General features: G+C 40.1%; 1 protein-coding gene across 1 annotated transcript in view; it reads right to left on the bottom strand.

Moving 5' to 3' along the window:
• The window catches only part of man1a1 (mannosidase, alpha, class 1A, member 1), a 497,115-nt gene that overhangs the window by 114,589 nt on the left and 364,382 nt on the right, over positions 1 to 18,144 (bottom strand). The window contains exon 5 of the mRNA XM_072251590.1: positions 11,915 to 12,009. Coding sequence (XP_072107691.1) covers positions 11,915 to 12,009 — 95 coding nt within the window. The remainder of the gene's footprint in view (positions 1 to 11,914; positions 12,010 to 18,144) is intronic.

The following is an 18,144-nucleotide window of genomic DNA, read 5'->3' as shown; positions in this document are numbered from 1 at the left end:
ATTGCTTTGAAAAGTTTAGTCAATCAGGAGCAAGGTGGCATGAATAGCTCAATCATTCAATAGTCCCATTTAATGGAGGAGGAGGAGGAGAAGATGGTGGTGCGACGCAGCACGTAGTGGCCACTCCAGTGAATGATATTTGTAATCTGTCAAGTAGGGTGCGGTGCACAATCCTGATTTGATGGAGACAGACATGAGAGAATGGAGGAACATCTGGAAAAACTTCTGAAATGCCTTTTTCGCTGCTGCTGCTACTGTGTGATCCAGAGTCTCCAGAGGAGAAGGCCCCGAGTCCTCGGCTTTGCTTCTTAACTCGGCGGCCGCAGCGGGGTCGAAGCGCTGGGCAGAGATGGTGCTTGGTGCTCAGTGTCGAAGGGCTGGTCAGAGGCTCGAAGTTTTTGGACAGACTCAAAGTCGGCTGTGGTCAGGTGCTTCCAGGGTGCTGCATCGGCAGTTGTTGGCGCCTGGAGGTTTATGGCAGGGACAGTTTCTCCCTTTTGCTGCCTGCTATCGGGGACTATCGGGAGTCGATCGGAACCTTGAGACTCTTTTTTACTGTGCTCATGGTCTGCTCTTTATCAAATTATGGTATTGCTTTGCACCGCTGTAACTATATGTTATAATTATGTGGTCTTGTCAGTGTTAGTCTTTGGTTTGTCCTTTTTTTTTGTGATATCACTCTGGAGGAACATTGTATCATTTCTTAATGCATGCATTTCTAAATGACAATCTAAAAAAATCTAATATCAGAGAATGTATACATTTATCACAAAAGTCAGATGAATTTCAAAGGCACCAAGGGCAATAGATTCATTAAAATTGCAGAGAATATGAAAACTAGAAGTTATAGACAAAAGATTTGAAAAAAGATTGTATAAACATGCAGAGGTTAAATATGTATGCGTGATTAAAGGAAAAGGCTTCCAGTGGCTTAATCAGCTAAGGGATTTCCTTTTGCCAAGATTCCTATTACCCACTCAGTCTATTCTAATGGACTTTGTCAATTATACATAACTTACCACTGGACTTTCCATCCATTATATGCCTCAGACAAGAATTAGTTGACTACAAGTTCGGCATGAACCCCCTGCCCCACCACCAAATCATCAACACCTTCTACAGAGGCATCCTGACTGGCTGTTTCTCCACCCTGGTATGTGAAGTGTGCCAAGCTTGATTGCTGGGCACTGCAGAGTGTGGTATGGACAGCCTTGCGCATCTGTGGATGTGAACCTCCCTCTACTGAGAACATTTACAGCACCAGGTATGTAAAGAAGGCCTGGAAGATCATTGGGGACACCAGTCACCCCGACCATAAACTGTTTCAGCTGCTTCTGTCGGGTAGCACAGCATTAAAGCCAGGACCGACAGGCTATAGAATGGCTTCTTTCGACAAGCCATTAGACTTATAAATTCACATGTCTGTACATTGAGACAGAGTCATAACACAAAGATTTTTACTCCCTCACATTCTGGGATGGATGTAATATTTGAATAAAATTCAAATTCAATATTAGCAATCTGCATCCAAATGAAAAAGCATACACACACTTGTACAGATCCCTTCAAATCTAGTCTAGATCGTTGTAAAAAAGAATCTGTTCAAAACAGCCAGTTTGTGGTAAACATTTGAAGGCAATGATGAGTCGCGTTTGCAGGTCAAATTACTAATAAGGGCATAGCCTTTAAATTGTGTCTCTCGTAGCAGATTAGGACTGGAGGCATGATTAAGGATATCAACATACATAGTATCCAAACCTTTCAACTGTGCAAAATCAATAGGCTACAAAATATACCAATACTGGATTACACAATCACATACATCATTGAACAAAAGCTTTGGTGTGTTTCTAAACTGTTTACATATGAGATAAACCAGCTTTAACAATAAAATCAAAATTTAATTATAAAAGAAATTTGAGTATCACAGCATTTTTAAAAATCCTTCAAAGATAAAATTACATATGCTTATTCTTATATCAGTGCAAGATATTTCAACTAAAGAAGCAAAATCCTGGTCAGAATAAATTGAATAATTTAAAGCTCACTGTAGCTGAAGTTTGACTACTTCTAAGAGCCTTGATGATCAGAGATCAGTTACTGCAAGGGACACTATCAAGTTTAATCTTTTCAAAGTGCAGTTCTACAGAAAGCGTGACAGGTTTTTTTTTCTTTGAGAGGATGGGGAATAAAAGAAGAAAGGTAGCTCAATTGAATTTTCTTATAGCCATCAGAGTCTGAAACTGAAAAGAAGGGTTATTTCATAAGCAGTCTGAAAGAACTCATTAGATTTTCTTAAGTGCGACCATTATTTGATTGCTAGTAAATCTATATTCATTCACTAAGCAATCAGAACACTGTATACACAGCACAACAATGTTTCTGTTTAGTGTGATCAATGAGTTTTAAAATACACTGTCTATCTATCCTCTGTTAAAATGTATTAACCCTAATCTTGGGATAATAGTGGCTAGAATATCAAGCAAAAAAGGGCTTGCTGACATAAAAATAAAGTGATTCTCTTCATAATGTATGTGGAATCCCAGAAGGCATTTGATAGGTTGCCACATAAAAGGTTACTGCACAAGATGCAAGCTAATGATACTGGATCTGATATATTAGATTGGATAGCGAATTGGCTAACTTACAGAGAGCACAGTTGGGATAAACGTGTCATTTCAAGCTGGCAAGCTGGAACTTATGGGGTGCCACAGTGATTAATGCTGGGGCCTCAATTATTTACAATCTACATTAACGACATAGATGAAAGGAGCTATTGTACTGCAGCCAAACTTGCTGACAATACAAAGATAGATTGCAAATCAAGATGTGAGGAGAATAGGAAAGACAAGTAACTTTTTCACAATGACCAAGTGCTGTGCTGTCGAAAATCACCTGGAGTACGCCACGTTTTCACACATCTGTAGGTGGCTCAATAGCGGACAGTAAATATTTCTCCTTATTTTGTGATGGGATTCACATTCTTGGTTTTTCATACAAATGTACAGTACAAGAACAGGCCCATTGTCACCCAATGTTGTGCTGAAACAATTACATTAGCAATCAAATAGCCAACGAAACGAATCCCTCCTTCCCACACAATGTCCCTATCCTTCCATTTCCCTGACATTCCTATACCCCAACTTCCCCTCATGTGAAATATTGACAGAGGCCAACATGCAAAATTCACCTGCATTGCAATTTTCAACGTCAAAAAAATGAACAACCAGGTTTTAGTAACACTCTTTCTCCTGATCCAACACTCAGAACCAGATTCTTTGCCCTCACTTCATGGCTGCTCTGTCCGTGGAGATCAGGATTACAGTCACATGCTTAGTATTAGTGTCATGACTTGAATAAAGTCACCAAAGAAACACCAAAGCTACATGACATTTTTATATGCTAAAGATCAAAGGTAACAGCATAACAATTTTATAGTTACAATGTATCTACAATGTTTCATTTGAATTACTGTACATATAGTTTTCAAACACCTCCCACCACACCCAGAATGAATGTTAATTCCCATTGAATCTGGGCTGCATTCATGCATATGCAGGCCCTTGTGATCAAATGGAGTATTTCTTTGTTAGCAATCATCCTCAAAGGCTACGTCCACACTACGCTGGATAATTTTGAAAACAAAGCTTTTTCTCTTCGTTTTGACCTTCCGTCCACACTGAAATGGCGTTTTCAGCCCCCAAAGACGGAGATTTTCAGAAACGGTCTCCAGAGTGAATAAATCTGAAAATGCCTAATATCTGGTTGCAGCGTGTACGGGGTAACCAGAGCTTTTTAAAACCGCTGTCATGGCGTGCTGGAACAGCACGGCATTTCATTGTTTTCTTCTTATTAGTCTTCTTCTTATTATTATTACTACTTTATTGTTGCCAAAGAATCGAAACTAGAGCGTACAATCATCACAGCGATACTTGATTCTGCACTTCACAGAACCTAACAATTTCAGAACAGATGGCAACAATACTGAAACCAGAAGAGTTAGAAATGTACTCACCAAATACTTTGACCCATAGCTTACCGAATAAATAAGTATACTCACTTTGCCCTGTTTTCTGTCCTTGCTTGTATGAAGGTGCTTTACCTATTTATGCAAGTACTTCTCTGACAATAGATGTGTAACAGCCTAATGTAACATTGTATGGAAATACAAGATAACACTGATGCAGATATGTTTTATACATTTAACAAGGTGCTTTATTAATGCAATAGAGTTAGTCAGTTTTTCAATGTTTGTCGTCAGCCGGGTCATACTGTCTGTGAACTCCCTGTTGGTTGCCTCCATACATTCCAGTATTTGTTTTTTTTTAAGTTTTAAGTCCTCCTGCACGAGAGCCAAGAGCAATTGCTTTTAAGTTTTTCTACTCTGTAACTGGACAAACACGCACCAAGTATATTGTTTCCTCTTCGCTTGTTTTCTCTGTGTGTCCTGTGCATGCCCAGTAGGAGGAGATTCGCCCAACTGTCCATCTAATGTGGACAGAAATATTTTGAAAAACGCTTAGTGTGGACGCCTATTGTTTTTACTTGAAACCGGCGTTTTCAAAATTATCCTGTGTAGTGTAGACGTAGCCAAAGTGCAACATTGTTGAGAGCTGTGGTTTAAATTCAATTTACAATCTGCATTCAGGTCCAAAGACCAGCTGCTATTAAAATTAGCATTTGCTATACACCATAACTTCAGGATATGCCCTAACAATCAGGAGCATTCCAGGCTGCTGCTGATAATCCCTGTCCTATCTAACAGTTTGCTGCACACTACTGAATTAGTGATGTCATCTAAAATCTTCACAAAAGCTCAAAAGACTTCATCTACTTTTCCTTCCCCACTCAAGAGCACCAAAGTGAGCATGTTCATTGTGTTACACTGTAGGCTCTCCTGAAATCCATGCATTCATAATCTACATTCTTGTACTTGCAGGAATTTCTTCAGCAAACTCCTGCCCAGAAGTAGCTCTGTCTCCCTTCCACAAAGAATACATTGACCTTCAGTCTGTGTCATTCTTTTGTTATGTGCCGTGTCGTATGACATGGACAACAATGGCCTTCCATAACCATGATTGTTCTTGGCAAATGTTTCTACATAACTGGTTTGCCATTTTCTTCTTTTGGGCAGTGTCTTTACAAGATAAGTGACCCCAGCCATTATCAATGCTCTTCAGATGTCTGCCAGGCATCAATGGTCACATAACCAGGACTTGTGACATGCACCAGCTGCTCATACAATCATCTGTCACCTGACTCTTGGCAGTATGGAGGATCAGTGAGAACTTGGAGTCTGTGTCCACAGGACACTCAAAGCTGCTGCGCAAGTTGACAGTGTTGTTAAGAAGGCGTATGGTGTGATAGCCTTCATCAACCATGGGATTGATTTCAAGAGCCATGAGGTAATGTTACAACTACATAAGGACTTAGTTAGACCCCACTTGTACTGTCTTCAGTTCTGGTCATCTTACTACAGGAAGGATGTGGATGCTATAGAGAGAGTGCAGAGGAGATTTACCAGCATGTTGCCTGGATTGGGGAGCATGCCTTATGAGAATAGGTTGAGTGAACTTGGCCTTTTCTCCTTAGAGTGATGGAGAATGAGAGGTGACCTGATAGAGGTGTAAAAGATGATGAGAAGCATTGATTGTGTGGATAGCCAGAGGCTTTTTCCCAGAGCTGAAATGGCTAACACAAGGGGGCATAGTTTTAAGGTGCTTGGATTTAGGTATAAGGGGGAAGTCGGAGATAAGTTTTTCCACACAGAGAGTAGTGGGTGTGTGGAATGCACTGCCAGTGATGGTGGTAGAGGCAGATACCATAGGGTCTTTTAAGAGACTCTTAGATAAGTACATGGAGTTTAGAAAAACAGAGGGCTATGTGGTAGGGAAATTCTAGACAGTTTCTAGAGTAGGTTACATGGTTGGCAAAACGTTGTGGACCAAAGGGCCTGTAATGTGCTGTAGATTTCTATGTTCTTTGTCCTATGGAAATGTACTTAGTGCCTCAGTGAACTGAAAGAAGCTTTGAAGATAGAGGTACAGGTAAGAAGTAGCAAAAGATTATGCTTCACTAAATTGAGAGAGTGTAAAGCATCAAATAATGACCTTGTAGTCTGAGATAGTGCAACAAAAACAGAAACCACTGTCATTGTTTCTGAAACAAGAATGAAAGTGAGTTCCTGGAAAAGATTTAAAGGCATAGAACAATATTTTAGAATTATACAAACTTCATTTTGAAAGTTGGGAGAGGGATGCTACTAGATTAATATATTTATATTGATATATTAAGATCCTTATTGATTACAGCTCAGTATTCAATACCATCATCCTCTCAAAACTAAGACCTGGAACTAAATACCCCCTTGTGCAATTGGATCCTTAATTTTCTCAGTTGCAGACCCATGTCAGTTTGGATTGGCCAAGGAACTGATTGTAGACTTTATAAGAGGAAAACCAGGGGTCTCTGAGTCAAAAATCATCGATGGATCAGAGGTGATGGGCAGTAACTGGAAATTCCTGGGTGTCACTATCTCAGAGGATCTGTCCTGGACCCATCATGTAAATGTTATTGCAGAAAAAGCATGATAATGTCTCTGCTTCCTCAGGAGTCTGTGGAGATTTGGCACGTCATCAAAAACCTTAGAAACTTCTATAGATGTGTCATGAAAAGTACATTAACTGGCTGCATCACAGCCTGGTATGTGACTACCAATGCCTTTGAACAGAAAATGGGGAGATGTGAGGAAAAAAACTGTCTCCATACCCTTACCATAAATTGATGATTGGAGTGCTGCGCAGACACTGTTGAAGCAATCCCGTACAGGTCTGGCAAAAAGCTTTAAAAGGTAGGAAGTATATTCAGCGGAAATCATTGATTGGAGTGCTGCGCAGGTGCAGTTGAAGCATTCCCATGCAGGTCCAGTGAAGAGCTTTAAAAGCTCAGTCTCCATAAAAGACCAGCGGAGCAGTCATCATGGGAGTGGTCTGCGTCAGAGTGGTAAGGCTTTGGCTCAACAGGACTTTGGTGAGAACAGGCTGACGCAAGGTAAGTATGATGCATGTGTGAGTGCCAACACAAAGGTGATAAGGTGAATAAGTGACCTGGACCAGATGGACTACACCCTAGAATACTGAAAGAGGTTCTTGAAGAGATAACGGATGAATTGAGCATGATATTTCAAGAATCACTTGATTCTGGCATGGTCCCGGAGGACTGGAAGATTGCAAACGTGATTCCACTCTTTAAGAATGGAGGAAGGCAAAAGATAGGAAATTATTGGCCAGTTAGACTAACCTCAGTGGCTGGGAAAGTGTTGGAGTCTATTATTAAGGCCGAGCTTTCGGAGGACTTGGAGACTACTGATAAAATAGGTCAAAGTCTGCATAGTTTTTGTAAAGGGAAATCTTGCCTGACAAATCTGCAAGAATTCTTCGAAAAAGTAACAAGCAAGGTGGACAAAGCAGAGGCAGTGGTTGTCATTTACTTGGATTTTCAGAAGGCATTTGATAAGGTGCCACACATGAAGCTGCTTAACAAGATAAGATCCTATGGCATTATAGGAAAGATACTGGCATGGATAGTGGAATGGCTGACAGGCAGGAGGCAGCGAGTGGGAATAAAACAAGCCTTTTCTGGTTGGCTGCCAGTGAATAGTGCTGTTCCTCAGGGCTCAGTATTTGGACCGTTACTTTTCACATTGTTTCTGAATGATTTGGACAATGGAATTGATTGGCTTTGTGGCAAAGTTTGCAGATGATACGAAGCTAGGTGGAGGGGTAGGGTGTGCTGAGGAAGCAATGCAATTGCAGCAGGACCAAGACAAATTGGAAGAATGGGCAAAAAAGTAGTAGATGGAATACAGTCAACACACATAAAAGTTGCTTGAATTTCCAGCATCTGCAGAATTCCTGTTGTTTGCGAGATGGAATACAGTGTTGGGAAACTTATGATAATGTGTTTTGGTAAAAGGGACAATAGTGCATACTTTTATTTAAATGGGGCGAAGGTTCACACATCAGAGGTGCAGAGGGACTTAAAAGTTCTCATACAAGACTCCCAGAAGACTAACTTACAGATTGAGTCTGTGGGTAAATCAGTTAAATGCAACGTTGGCATTTATTTTAAGGGGAATAGAACATAAAGGCAAGGAGATAATTCTGAGCCTTTATAAGACACTAGTCAGGCCACACTTGGAGTACTGTCAACAGTTTTGGGCCCCATATTTCAGAAAGGATGTGTTGTCATTGGAGAAAGTCCAGGATGATTCCAGGACTGAAGGGCTTAACACATGAGGAGCATTTGGCAGCTTTGGGCCTGTACTCACTGGAATTTAGAAGAATGCGGGAGGATCTTATTGAATCCTACCGGATGTTGAAAGACTAGATAGGGTGGATGTGGAGAGGATGTTTCCTAAGTTGAGGATATTCAGAACGAGAGGTCACTGGCTTAAAACTGGGGGATGATCTTACAGAATGGAAGTAAGTCAGATTTGTTTTTAGCCTGAGAGTGTTGAATCTGTGGAATAACTCTGCCACAGACTGCGGTGGAGGGCAGGACCATGGGCATACTTAAGGTGGAAGTTGATAGTTTCCTGATCAGTCAGGGCATCAAAGGATATGGAGAGAAAGCAGGTGTATGGGGTTGAGTGGGATCCAGGATCAGCCATGATGGAATGTCGGACTCGATGGGCTGAATGGCCTAATTCTGCTCATATATCTTATGGTCTTATAAAATGGCAACCTTACTTATAAACACTACACCTGAGGCCAGTATAACAGATCAGTTTGGTGATTAAAAAGGCATAAGCAATGTTATCTATTATTAATGCAGGCATAGAATCTAAGAGCAGGGAGGTTATGCTGGGACTGTATATGAAATTAGTGAGAACACAGCTTGTGTACTGAGTACAGCTCAAGTTAGAACACCAGAATAAAGATGTAACTGCACAGGAGAAGGCAAAGGAGATTCACAAAGACATTGGCAACACTGTAGCTACAAAGAAATGTTGTATAAGTTCGAACTGAATTACTTTGATCTGAGAAAGTTCAGTAGAGAATTCATTGATGTATGTATAATTATGATAAAAGTAAAAGGACAGATGTATTTTCCTCTAGACTAAGTGCCAATATTCAGGAAGCATAACCTTAAAGCTCACATTTAAAGTGGAAGGATTAAGAGGAAACGATTTTTATCCAGATGGTAGAAGAGGTCTGAATATCATTGCATGGAAGTGGACTGGATGTAGAATGCCTCATCACTATTAACGTCATGCTCATATACCTTTATGTGCTTGAAGAACTGTAGAGTGCAGACCTAGTACTCAAATGTGGCATTACATTTGTATTTTAGGATGATGCCATTTGGCCCATTGAATTTATGATAGCTCTCAAAGCAATCCACTCAATCACTTTTCTTTCATCCATTACTTACTTTTCATTAACCTGTTCTCTCAAACATATCCATTAACACTTCAGATTTCTGACATCTACATTTTATTTTGCTTTCAGTAACCTGCAGCACATCTTTAGAAAGTGGGAGGAACCAATGGAAATACGCACAGTCATAGGGAGAACATGCAAATTCCATGGATACAGTACGGGGTGGGGGGGGGGGTGTTAAAATGTGGTGGTTAGATCAGTTGCACTACCTGTGGTACTAATGTTCTGTAATTCCTTTATGAGGCCAAATCGGAATCAGAATCGGGTTTAACATCATCAGCATACATTCAGCCAGAGACTCATTCCACCGAGATGCAACTCAGAGTGTCATAGAAAGTCATTCCTGCCTGTGGCCATCAAACTTTACAACTCCTCCCTTGGAGGGTCAGACACCCTGAGCCAATAAGCTGGTCCTGGACTTATTTCCTGGCATAATTTACATATTACTATTTAATCATTTATGGTTTTATTACTATTTAATTACTTATGGTACAAATGTAACGAAAACCAATTTCCCCCGGGATCAATAAAGTATGACTATGAAATTTGTTTTTGCGGCAACTTTGCAATGCATTACATAATAATAGAGAATAAAGTGAATCACAGCTAATATATATATTGAATAGTTAAATTAAATAAGCAGAGAAAAAATAAAAAGAACTTTAAAACAGTAGTGAAGTAGTGTTCATGGGTTTAATGTCCAATCAGAAATCTCAGAAAACACACAGCAGAGGGGAAGAAGCTATTCCTAAATCGTTGAGGCTTGTGTACCTTCTTCCTGATGGTAGCAATGAGAACAGGGCAAGTTTTGGGTGACTGGGGGTACTTAATGATGGATGCTGCCTTTTTGAAGCATCACTCCTTGAAGATATCCTGGATACTATGGAGGTTAGTGCCCCGATGGAAATGACTAAGTTTATAAGTCTCAGCAGTTTATTTTGATCCTGTGCAGTAGAGCCCCACCCCCATACCAGACAGTGATGTAGCCAATGAGAATGATTGCCATGATACATCCATTGAAATTTGTGTTTGCCTTTGATGACATACCAAATCTCCTCAAACTCCTAATGAGATATTGCTGCTGTCATGCTTCCTTTGTATCTGCATTGATATGTTGATCCAAGAATGGATTTTCAGAAATGTAGACAACCTGAATCTTGAAATTGCTCACTCTTTCTATTTCTGGTGCCACTATGAGGACTGGTGTCTGTTCCCTCATCTTACCCTTTCTAAAGTCCACAATCAGCTCTTAGTGATGTTGAGAGCACTGTTGCTGCTGCAACACCACTTAACCAGCTGATGTATCTAAGAGGAACCTTATGAATCACACCTGACTTTTACCTTCCATTCAGTTACAAAGGTGTCAAAAATTTAGTGCGGGATCCAGAGGTGCCCAGACTGGAATATTATTACTTGTTGGGAACATAAATGGTATTTACTTTACTTCCACAGTGTGGCTCTAGATTAGAGTTTAAGTGAACTCGCACATGAACAGAACTGTTCATTAGATTTGCAACAATTCCACCTGCAGGTTAACAGTCAAAGTACATAACGCTTCTTCAATGTGACTTTTTCCATTTAATAATGTTATACATACTGACAGCAAAAGGATTAGTAACATAAAAAGGTAGCTTCTGAGGCTCTTTCTACCAACAGGCCTTTGACAAAGAATCAAATAGATGTACCCAGTCAACATTCTTGGAAGATCGGGGTGGGGGTGGGGGGTTGATACAGCATGGAGAAAATCCATGATAAGATGAGAGAAGAGGGACATCTTTTATCAAATAATTCGCTGATCTTTTATCCTGATCTGCCCCAATTGAAAGTCAGCAAATACATCTGGCAACATGTAAGTAAATTAAAAAGAACAGGAAAGTGTCAGGAAATTGGGAAAGGCTAAGTCTAAGTCACCGGACGTAGATCTCCAGCTCTGGCAAAGCTGCTGAAAATGAAAAGTGGGGTAGGATCAGAATCAGTTGTGATGCTTGCCACCAAAGGTATGCAGATAGAGGGGTGGGACTGCACCTTGCACTCATAATAATTTACCATATTAATGCTGCGAGCATAGGTGAGTACAAAAAGTGTTTTCAGTGCAGCCCACCTAATGATGTCAAAGTCACGTTCCAGCTCAGCACCATCCATGGTCACCAAACTATCTGATACAGCCATCTCGGCTTGTATAATATTTGTACAATGCTCCACAGGTCACCTAGCATTTGTGGTAACACACACATTGATATTCTGGTTTCGGGAGAAGATAAATTCAGAGAAGACAAATACAAATTTCATGTCTGTGTTTGGTAACAATTTTTGAATGGTCCAAAGGAAACTCAAGAGATACCAAAAACAGTCATGACTTTGATTGTCTTTACATGTATTTTATACTAACATGTCTGAACAATAAGCTTAGCAATTATGGGCAGCAACTTCTTAAAAATGGAACAAAACGTTTTATAGCTGAACTACATTACCTTTTAATATTCAATAGAGCCCAAGGAATTCCAGTAGGTGTGTTAAAAGCAGGTAGAAGTTTCTCACCTAGATCCACTGCTTTAGTTCTGAATATCTGCAGGGAAGAACAAGGAGGCATTACTACACCTGTGCCAGTAAGAAACCTAAAGCTACGAATGAAAACCATTGAGAAACAATATTTACATGATCATTAAATATTAACATATCCAGTTATGATTACATGGCCCAAAGTGCTCCGTTATGGGATTACATGTTGGGTTAGACATCAGCCCTTTCCTTTAGCAAGCTGATGTTGCATAAGTTGATAGTAATTTGGTCAACCTTGCAGTATGACTCATAATCAATGAACAAATCTTGTAAACTTTTGAAATTTTAGTAATTGTTCACGCAGAATCAACCAGCAGATTGAGTGATTTCTGACAAGCGATTTATCAGAGCTTAGATCAAACTTCATCCACAGCTTAAACTCACCCTTTTCTTTTCTTTGTCTATCTATCCATTCCCCTTTCTTCATACAACTTTTCACTAACATGTTCTCCTATCACTAGTTCTGACAAAGAATCGTTAACCTGGAAGTCTTCTCCTTCCGCAGATGCTGTTTGACTTGATGAATGTTTCCAGAATATTTTAAGTTTTGTTTCAAGAAATTTATAAAGAAGCAGAATTTGATGGGAACACTCAGTAGCATCCCAGTGCAGAAAATAATACACTTAACTTCTGAGGGTGGAGAGAGGAATAAAGTTAATGTGTCAGGAAAATTACCAGAATTCCAGGTATATTTAAAGAAAAGGTTGGATAGATTTTTGCATAGTAGGGGAATTAAGGGTTATGGGGAAGAGGCAGGTAGGTGGAGATGAGTCCATGGCCAGATCAGCCATGATCTTATTGAATGGCGGAGCAGGCTCGACGGGCCAGATGGCCTACTCCTGCTCCTATTTCTTACGTTCTTATGTTCAGAGTAGCCCTCCGATCGAACAGTGAAGCACGCTCAAAGAGGATGTATGGTCTGCTGTTAATCCTAGTTCTCATACTTTTTGGTTCAATGCAATCTAAGCTCCTAATTCTGTTTGAAAACTCCATCACAGCTGTAGTCTCAGGTCCACAAGGCGGCTCATGATTGTTGCTGATCTTGGGATACCACTCCACTGTACGAACCACTCAGGGACAGCTCATCTTGAGTACAGTGCCTGCACCATCATCTAGTGCTTCCTCCAAAACTTGCCGCCATGAAGGCAAGCCTGCTGCAGCAAGGCTCGTAGGAGGAGAAGTAACAGCAGAAAATGACAAAAATAGGATGTTTCTGGACTAATGATTTGCACCTCCAAACCTCACTAATCCTTGTATGGAGTGCTTTCAAAACCCTCATACCAATATCACCAAGACAAGATGATGTATCGCAAGTTCTGCGCTTTTTTATTGATTTTTATGGCAATATACTGATTCTGACAGTATTTGAACACACATTACTTTGAAAGATAAGATAATAAGTTGAACTTTAAATATGAGAAATATCGCTTTAGTTACACTAAAGAACCACAAATCCCAGTAGAGAAACGGGAGGACTTCATTGCTACACGGATGGAACTAAGAATAAAACAAATCAAGGGCATGCTGCTCTTGAGTTTCTCAGAACACTACATCATCACCCTTTTGCAAAAACACATGTTGGAGATGTTCCAAGTCATTTCTTAAATCTGGAAATGATTGTACTAGCACGATCACCTGAGAACAGAGACACCTTGTTCTGATCCATTGTATTTGCACAGGAAATGCAAGCATTTAAAAGAGGTGCAGGAACAGTGAGAACTTTGAAAGTACCAGGACAAAATGCAAAGGTTGGTTAAGTAAAAAGCACACAGGGTCCTTGAATTTAACAACAAAAGAGAGCACAAAGCAAGGAAGATAGTCCACCATGCTTTGAGAAAGGATGTCAACAGCATAAAGAGAGTGCAAAGGAAATTTATCTGATTCACATCAGGAATGCAGATTCAAACTTTAAAGTAAATTTATTATCAAATTACGTACATGACACCTATCCTGAGATTCATTTCTTACAGGTGCTCACAGTAGAACAAACAAATGCAATAGAATCATTGAAAAACAAAGATTGACAAGACATCAACAAATGTGCAAAAGACCATGGAAAAACAAATAAATAAATAAACACATTACTACTGAGAATTATGAATGGCGGAACCCTTAAACATGAGTCCACAGGTTGTGTGAACACACTTATGGACTGGAATTAAGTGGGCAGATTAGCAAAATGATACCTGTGGTTCAGGGGAAGATTTAATAGAGGTGTCCAAAATTAATAAATTACTTTGATGAAAGTTGGCAACACACTTGATAGCCAGGGTACAAATATTTACAGAATATAGACTGTCACAATGTTGAGGCTTCCTGCTGTCTTTGCACGTGAAACACAATCACTATAAGTAATTAGGAAGGCAAATAGAGCATTGACTTTCTTGCTATTGTAAAGACCTCGACAGGAGTGCTGTGATCTCTTTAATTCAGGTATTAATTAATGCCACATAGTGGCTTTAATGCCACTTGCATCAGAGGTAGTTCAGGAAAGGTTCATCCAGTTAATTCCTGGGTTTAAGGGATTGTCCTCTGAACAAAGATGGGATTCAAACTCATTGGAATTTGAAAGTTAACTAGTGATTCTTTCCAATTTACCTACTGAAGCAACGGGTCTACAGCAGATACCATCTCAATGGCTCTTCACTCAACCCTGGAACATCTGGACAGCAAAGATGTATACATCAGGATGCTCTTTATCCATTCAAGTTCAGCATTTAATACCATCGCCCCCTCAAAACTGATCAGTAAGCTCCAAGACCTGGGCCTCAATACTCCCTTGTGCAACTGGATCGTGCATTTCCTCACTTGTAGGCTGCAGTCAGTTCAGATTGGCAAGAACCTCTCCTCCACAATCTCCATCCGCACTGGGATGTATGCTTAGCCCCATGCTCTACTCGCTTCACAGCTATGACTGTGTGGCCAAGTAGAACTTCAACATCATATATACAAGTTTGCTCATGACACTACTGTTGTGGGTCATATCAAAGGTGGTGATGAATCAGCATATAGGAGGGAGATTGAAAATTTGGCTGAGTGGTGTAATAACACCGACCTCTCACTCAATGTCAGTAAGACCAAGGAACTGATTGGGGACTTCAGGAAAGGGAAACCAGAGGTCCATGAGCCAGTAATCATCAGAGGATCAGAGGTGGAGAGGGTCAGTAACTTTAAATTCCTGATGTCACTATCTCAAAGGACCTGTTCTGGACCCATCATATAAATATATTTGCAAAGAAAGCACAACAGCACCTCTACCTCCTCAGGAGTCTGTGGAGATCAGGCATGTCATCAAAAAATCTTGACAAACATCTATAGATGTGTGGTGGAAAGCGTATTGATTAGCTGTATCATAGCCAGGAATGGGAACACCAAAGCCTTTGAGTGGAAAAACCTACTAAAGATAGTGGCTTCAGCCCAGTACACCACGGGTAAAACCTTTCCAACCATTGAGCACATCTACATGAAATGTTGCCATTGGAAAGCAGCATCCATCATCAAAGATCCTCACCATCCAGGCCATGCTCTTTTCCTGTTGCTGCCATCAGTTAGTACTCCTCAACCATCAAAACAAAAGGGCATAACTACACTCAACCTACTTCTGTGTTCCCACAACCGATTATCTCACTTTAAGGCTATTTATCTTGTTATTTCATGCTCGTTATTTATTTATATTTGCATTTGCAGAGTTTGTTGTCAATTGATCCTGTTTACCTTTTCTGTTCTATAGATTTGCTAAGTATGCCCACAGAAAAAGAATCTCAGGGATGTATGTGGTGACATGTATGTATTCTGTTAATAAATTTGACTTTGAACTGTTATCTTCTCAAAGTATGGAAAATTCTGATGAGCTTGAAAGGTTGGATGTCATAATGGTGTTTCTCTTAAAGAACTCCATAACATATGGGCAGTTTCATGAATAAGAAGTCACCTATTTAATACCGATGGGGGAATTACTCGGTGAACTTTTGGAATTCTTTATCCTCGATATCTTTGGGGCCTGAGTCGTAGAATATATTGAAGGCTGCAAAAGTCAGATTTTTCGTATACATTGGAGTTTGGGGTTGCGGGGAATGGGAAGGAAACTGAATCCGAAATCATCAGCAGGCCAGCCATGATTTTAATGAATGATGGAGCTTCAACGTTCAAAGTAAATGCATTACCAAGGTACATATATGTCACCAGATACAACTCTGAGATTCATCTTCTTGGGGTCATACTCTATAAATCCATAATAGTATAATAACCATAATACAATCAATGAAAGACCACACTAAATTGGGCATTCAACCAATGTGCAAAGGACACAAACTGTGCAAATACAAAAAAAAGAAATAATAAATAAACAATAAATATCGAGAACATAAGATATTGAGATGAAGAGTCCATAAAAGTGAGTCCATAGATTGCGAGAACATTTCCATGATGAAGTGAAGTTGAGTGGAGTTATCCTCTTTGGTTCAAAAGCCTGATAGTTGAGGGGTAATAACTGTTCCCAAACATAGCAGCGTTGAGTCCTGAGGCTCCTGTACATTTTTCCCCATGGCAACAGCACGAAGAGAGCATGTCCTGTGTGGTAGGGGGCCCTGATGATGGATGCTGCTTTCTTGCAACAACATTTCATGTAGGTATGGCCTAGTTCTGCTGCTGTTTCTTAAATAAATTGGAAACAGAATCTAGAGGCAGGATGAGTGGAATTTATGTCACATCACAAATTGAAATTATCTGGAATGCAGGACCTGCGCGAAGGTTGAATAAATCCAGTGAAAAGTGAGATGTAAAAAAAAGTTAATAAGGAGATGATGCAAGATTAAAGATGAAAGGTCAAAAGGGTGGAACTAACCGGCAGTTCATGATGAAAAGTCCCCTTCTGAGCAGCTTCACTCTTTACTTCTTTGAGTCCACAGTATTTCAGGTATTGAAGCTACCCATTTTCTAACCTGCAATTTGGAGCTCATTTCGAATATTGGCTTGGTGATTTCTCCCTGCAGGTAGTTCTCTCCTCATCAAATTTTCTAATAAACTTACAATTATCCATACAAATAACATGACTTATCTACCAGAGACATCTCAAACATGGATTGAGTTTTGTAATATTCAGCACTGATTCCACTTGTGCAGGAATTAAGTGAACCAGGGAAAGAGCTTTGGAAAGCACTATGTGAAGAAAACTGTCAAGAAGAAAACTGAAGTGGAAGCAGGATGGGATTGATTTCTTATTTTCATTGTTTAACAGTACTCCTTCACAGAGTTACAAGTTCCTTGGCTAAGCAGCTTATATGATGTCAACCTGTGAGTTTAGCATAAAATATATGTTTTCTAAACTCATAGGATGATAATCTTTTCTTTAGTGTGAAGTCTTAGGGGAATGAGATAGCTTTAGACCCCTAAGAAGCTGCAATGACTCATTTATTTTTCTCCTGGGTCATGACGAACAACAAGCTGTGCAGAGGGATTTCCATTGCTAAGAAGAATAATGCAAACAACTATCCTTAAAATACCGATACTGCTGTACACAGGAACACTGCAGCTGAACCACAGAAACTGTGGCCAATAACCTAAAAACATTGCACAGTCTGTATGATCCATAGGACCATAAGATATAGGAGCAGAATTAGTCCATTCTGCCCACTGAATCTGCTCTGCCAACCTATCATGGCCTGTCAACTCCATTCTTTTGCCTTCTCCCCATAACCTTTGACACCCTGACTAATTACAAACCTATCGACCCTCACTATCCCAATCACTTATCCTCCACAGCCATCTGTGGCAGTGAATTCCACAGATTCACTGTCCTCTAGCCAAACGAATTTCTCCTCATCTCTGTTCTAAATGGACATCCCAGAATTCTGAGGCTATGTCCTCTGGTCCAAGACTCCCCCAACTACAGGAAACATCCTCTCGGCATCCACTTTATTTAAGGCCTTCTCATATTCAATAAGTTTCAATGTGATCTCCCCTCATTCTTCTAAACTCCAGCAAGTACAGCCCACAGCCATCAAGCTCTCCTTATATGTTAACCCTTTCACTCCTGGAACCATTCTCACGAATCTCCTCTGGATCATCTTTTCCTAGATATGGAGCCCAAAACTGCTCAGAATACTCTGTGTGTCCTGACCACTGCATTATTAAGCCTCTGCGT

This window comes from Mobula birostris, chromosome 2 (assembly GCF_030028105.1).
Source record: "Mobula birostris isolate sMobBir1 chromosome 2, sMobBir1.hap1, whole genome shotgun sequence".
In the NCBI taxonomy this organism is placed as follows: domain Eukaryota; kingdom Metazoa; phylum Chordata; class Chondrichthyes; order Myliobatiformes; family Myliobatidae; genus Mobula; species Mobula birostris.
The sequence above is the reverse complement of the archived record's forward strand: the minus strand, read 5'-3'. Positions and strand labels throughout refer to the sequence as shown.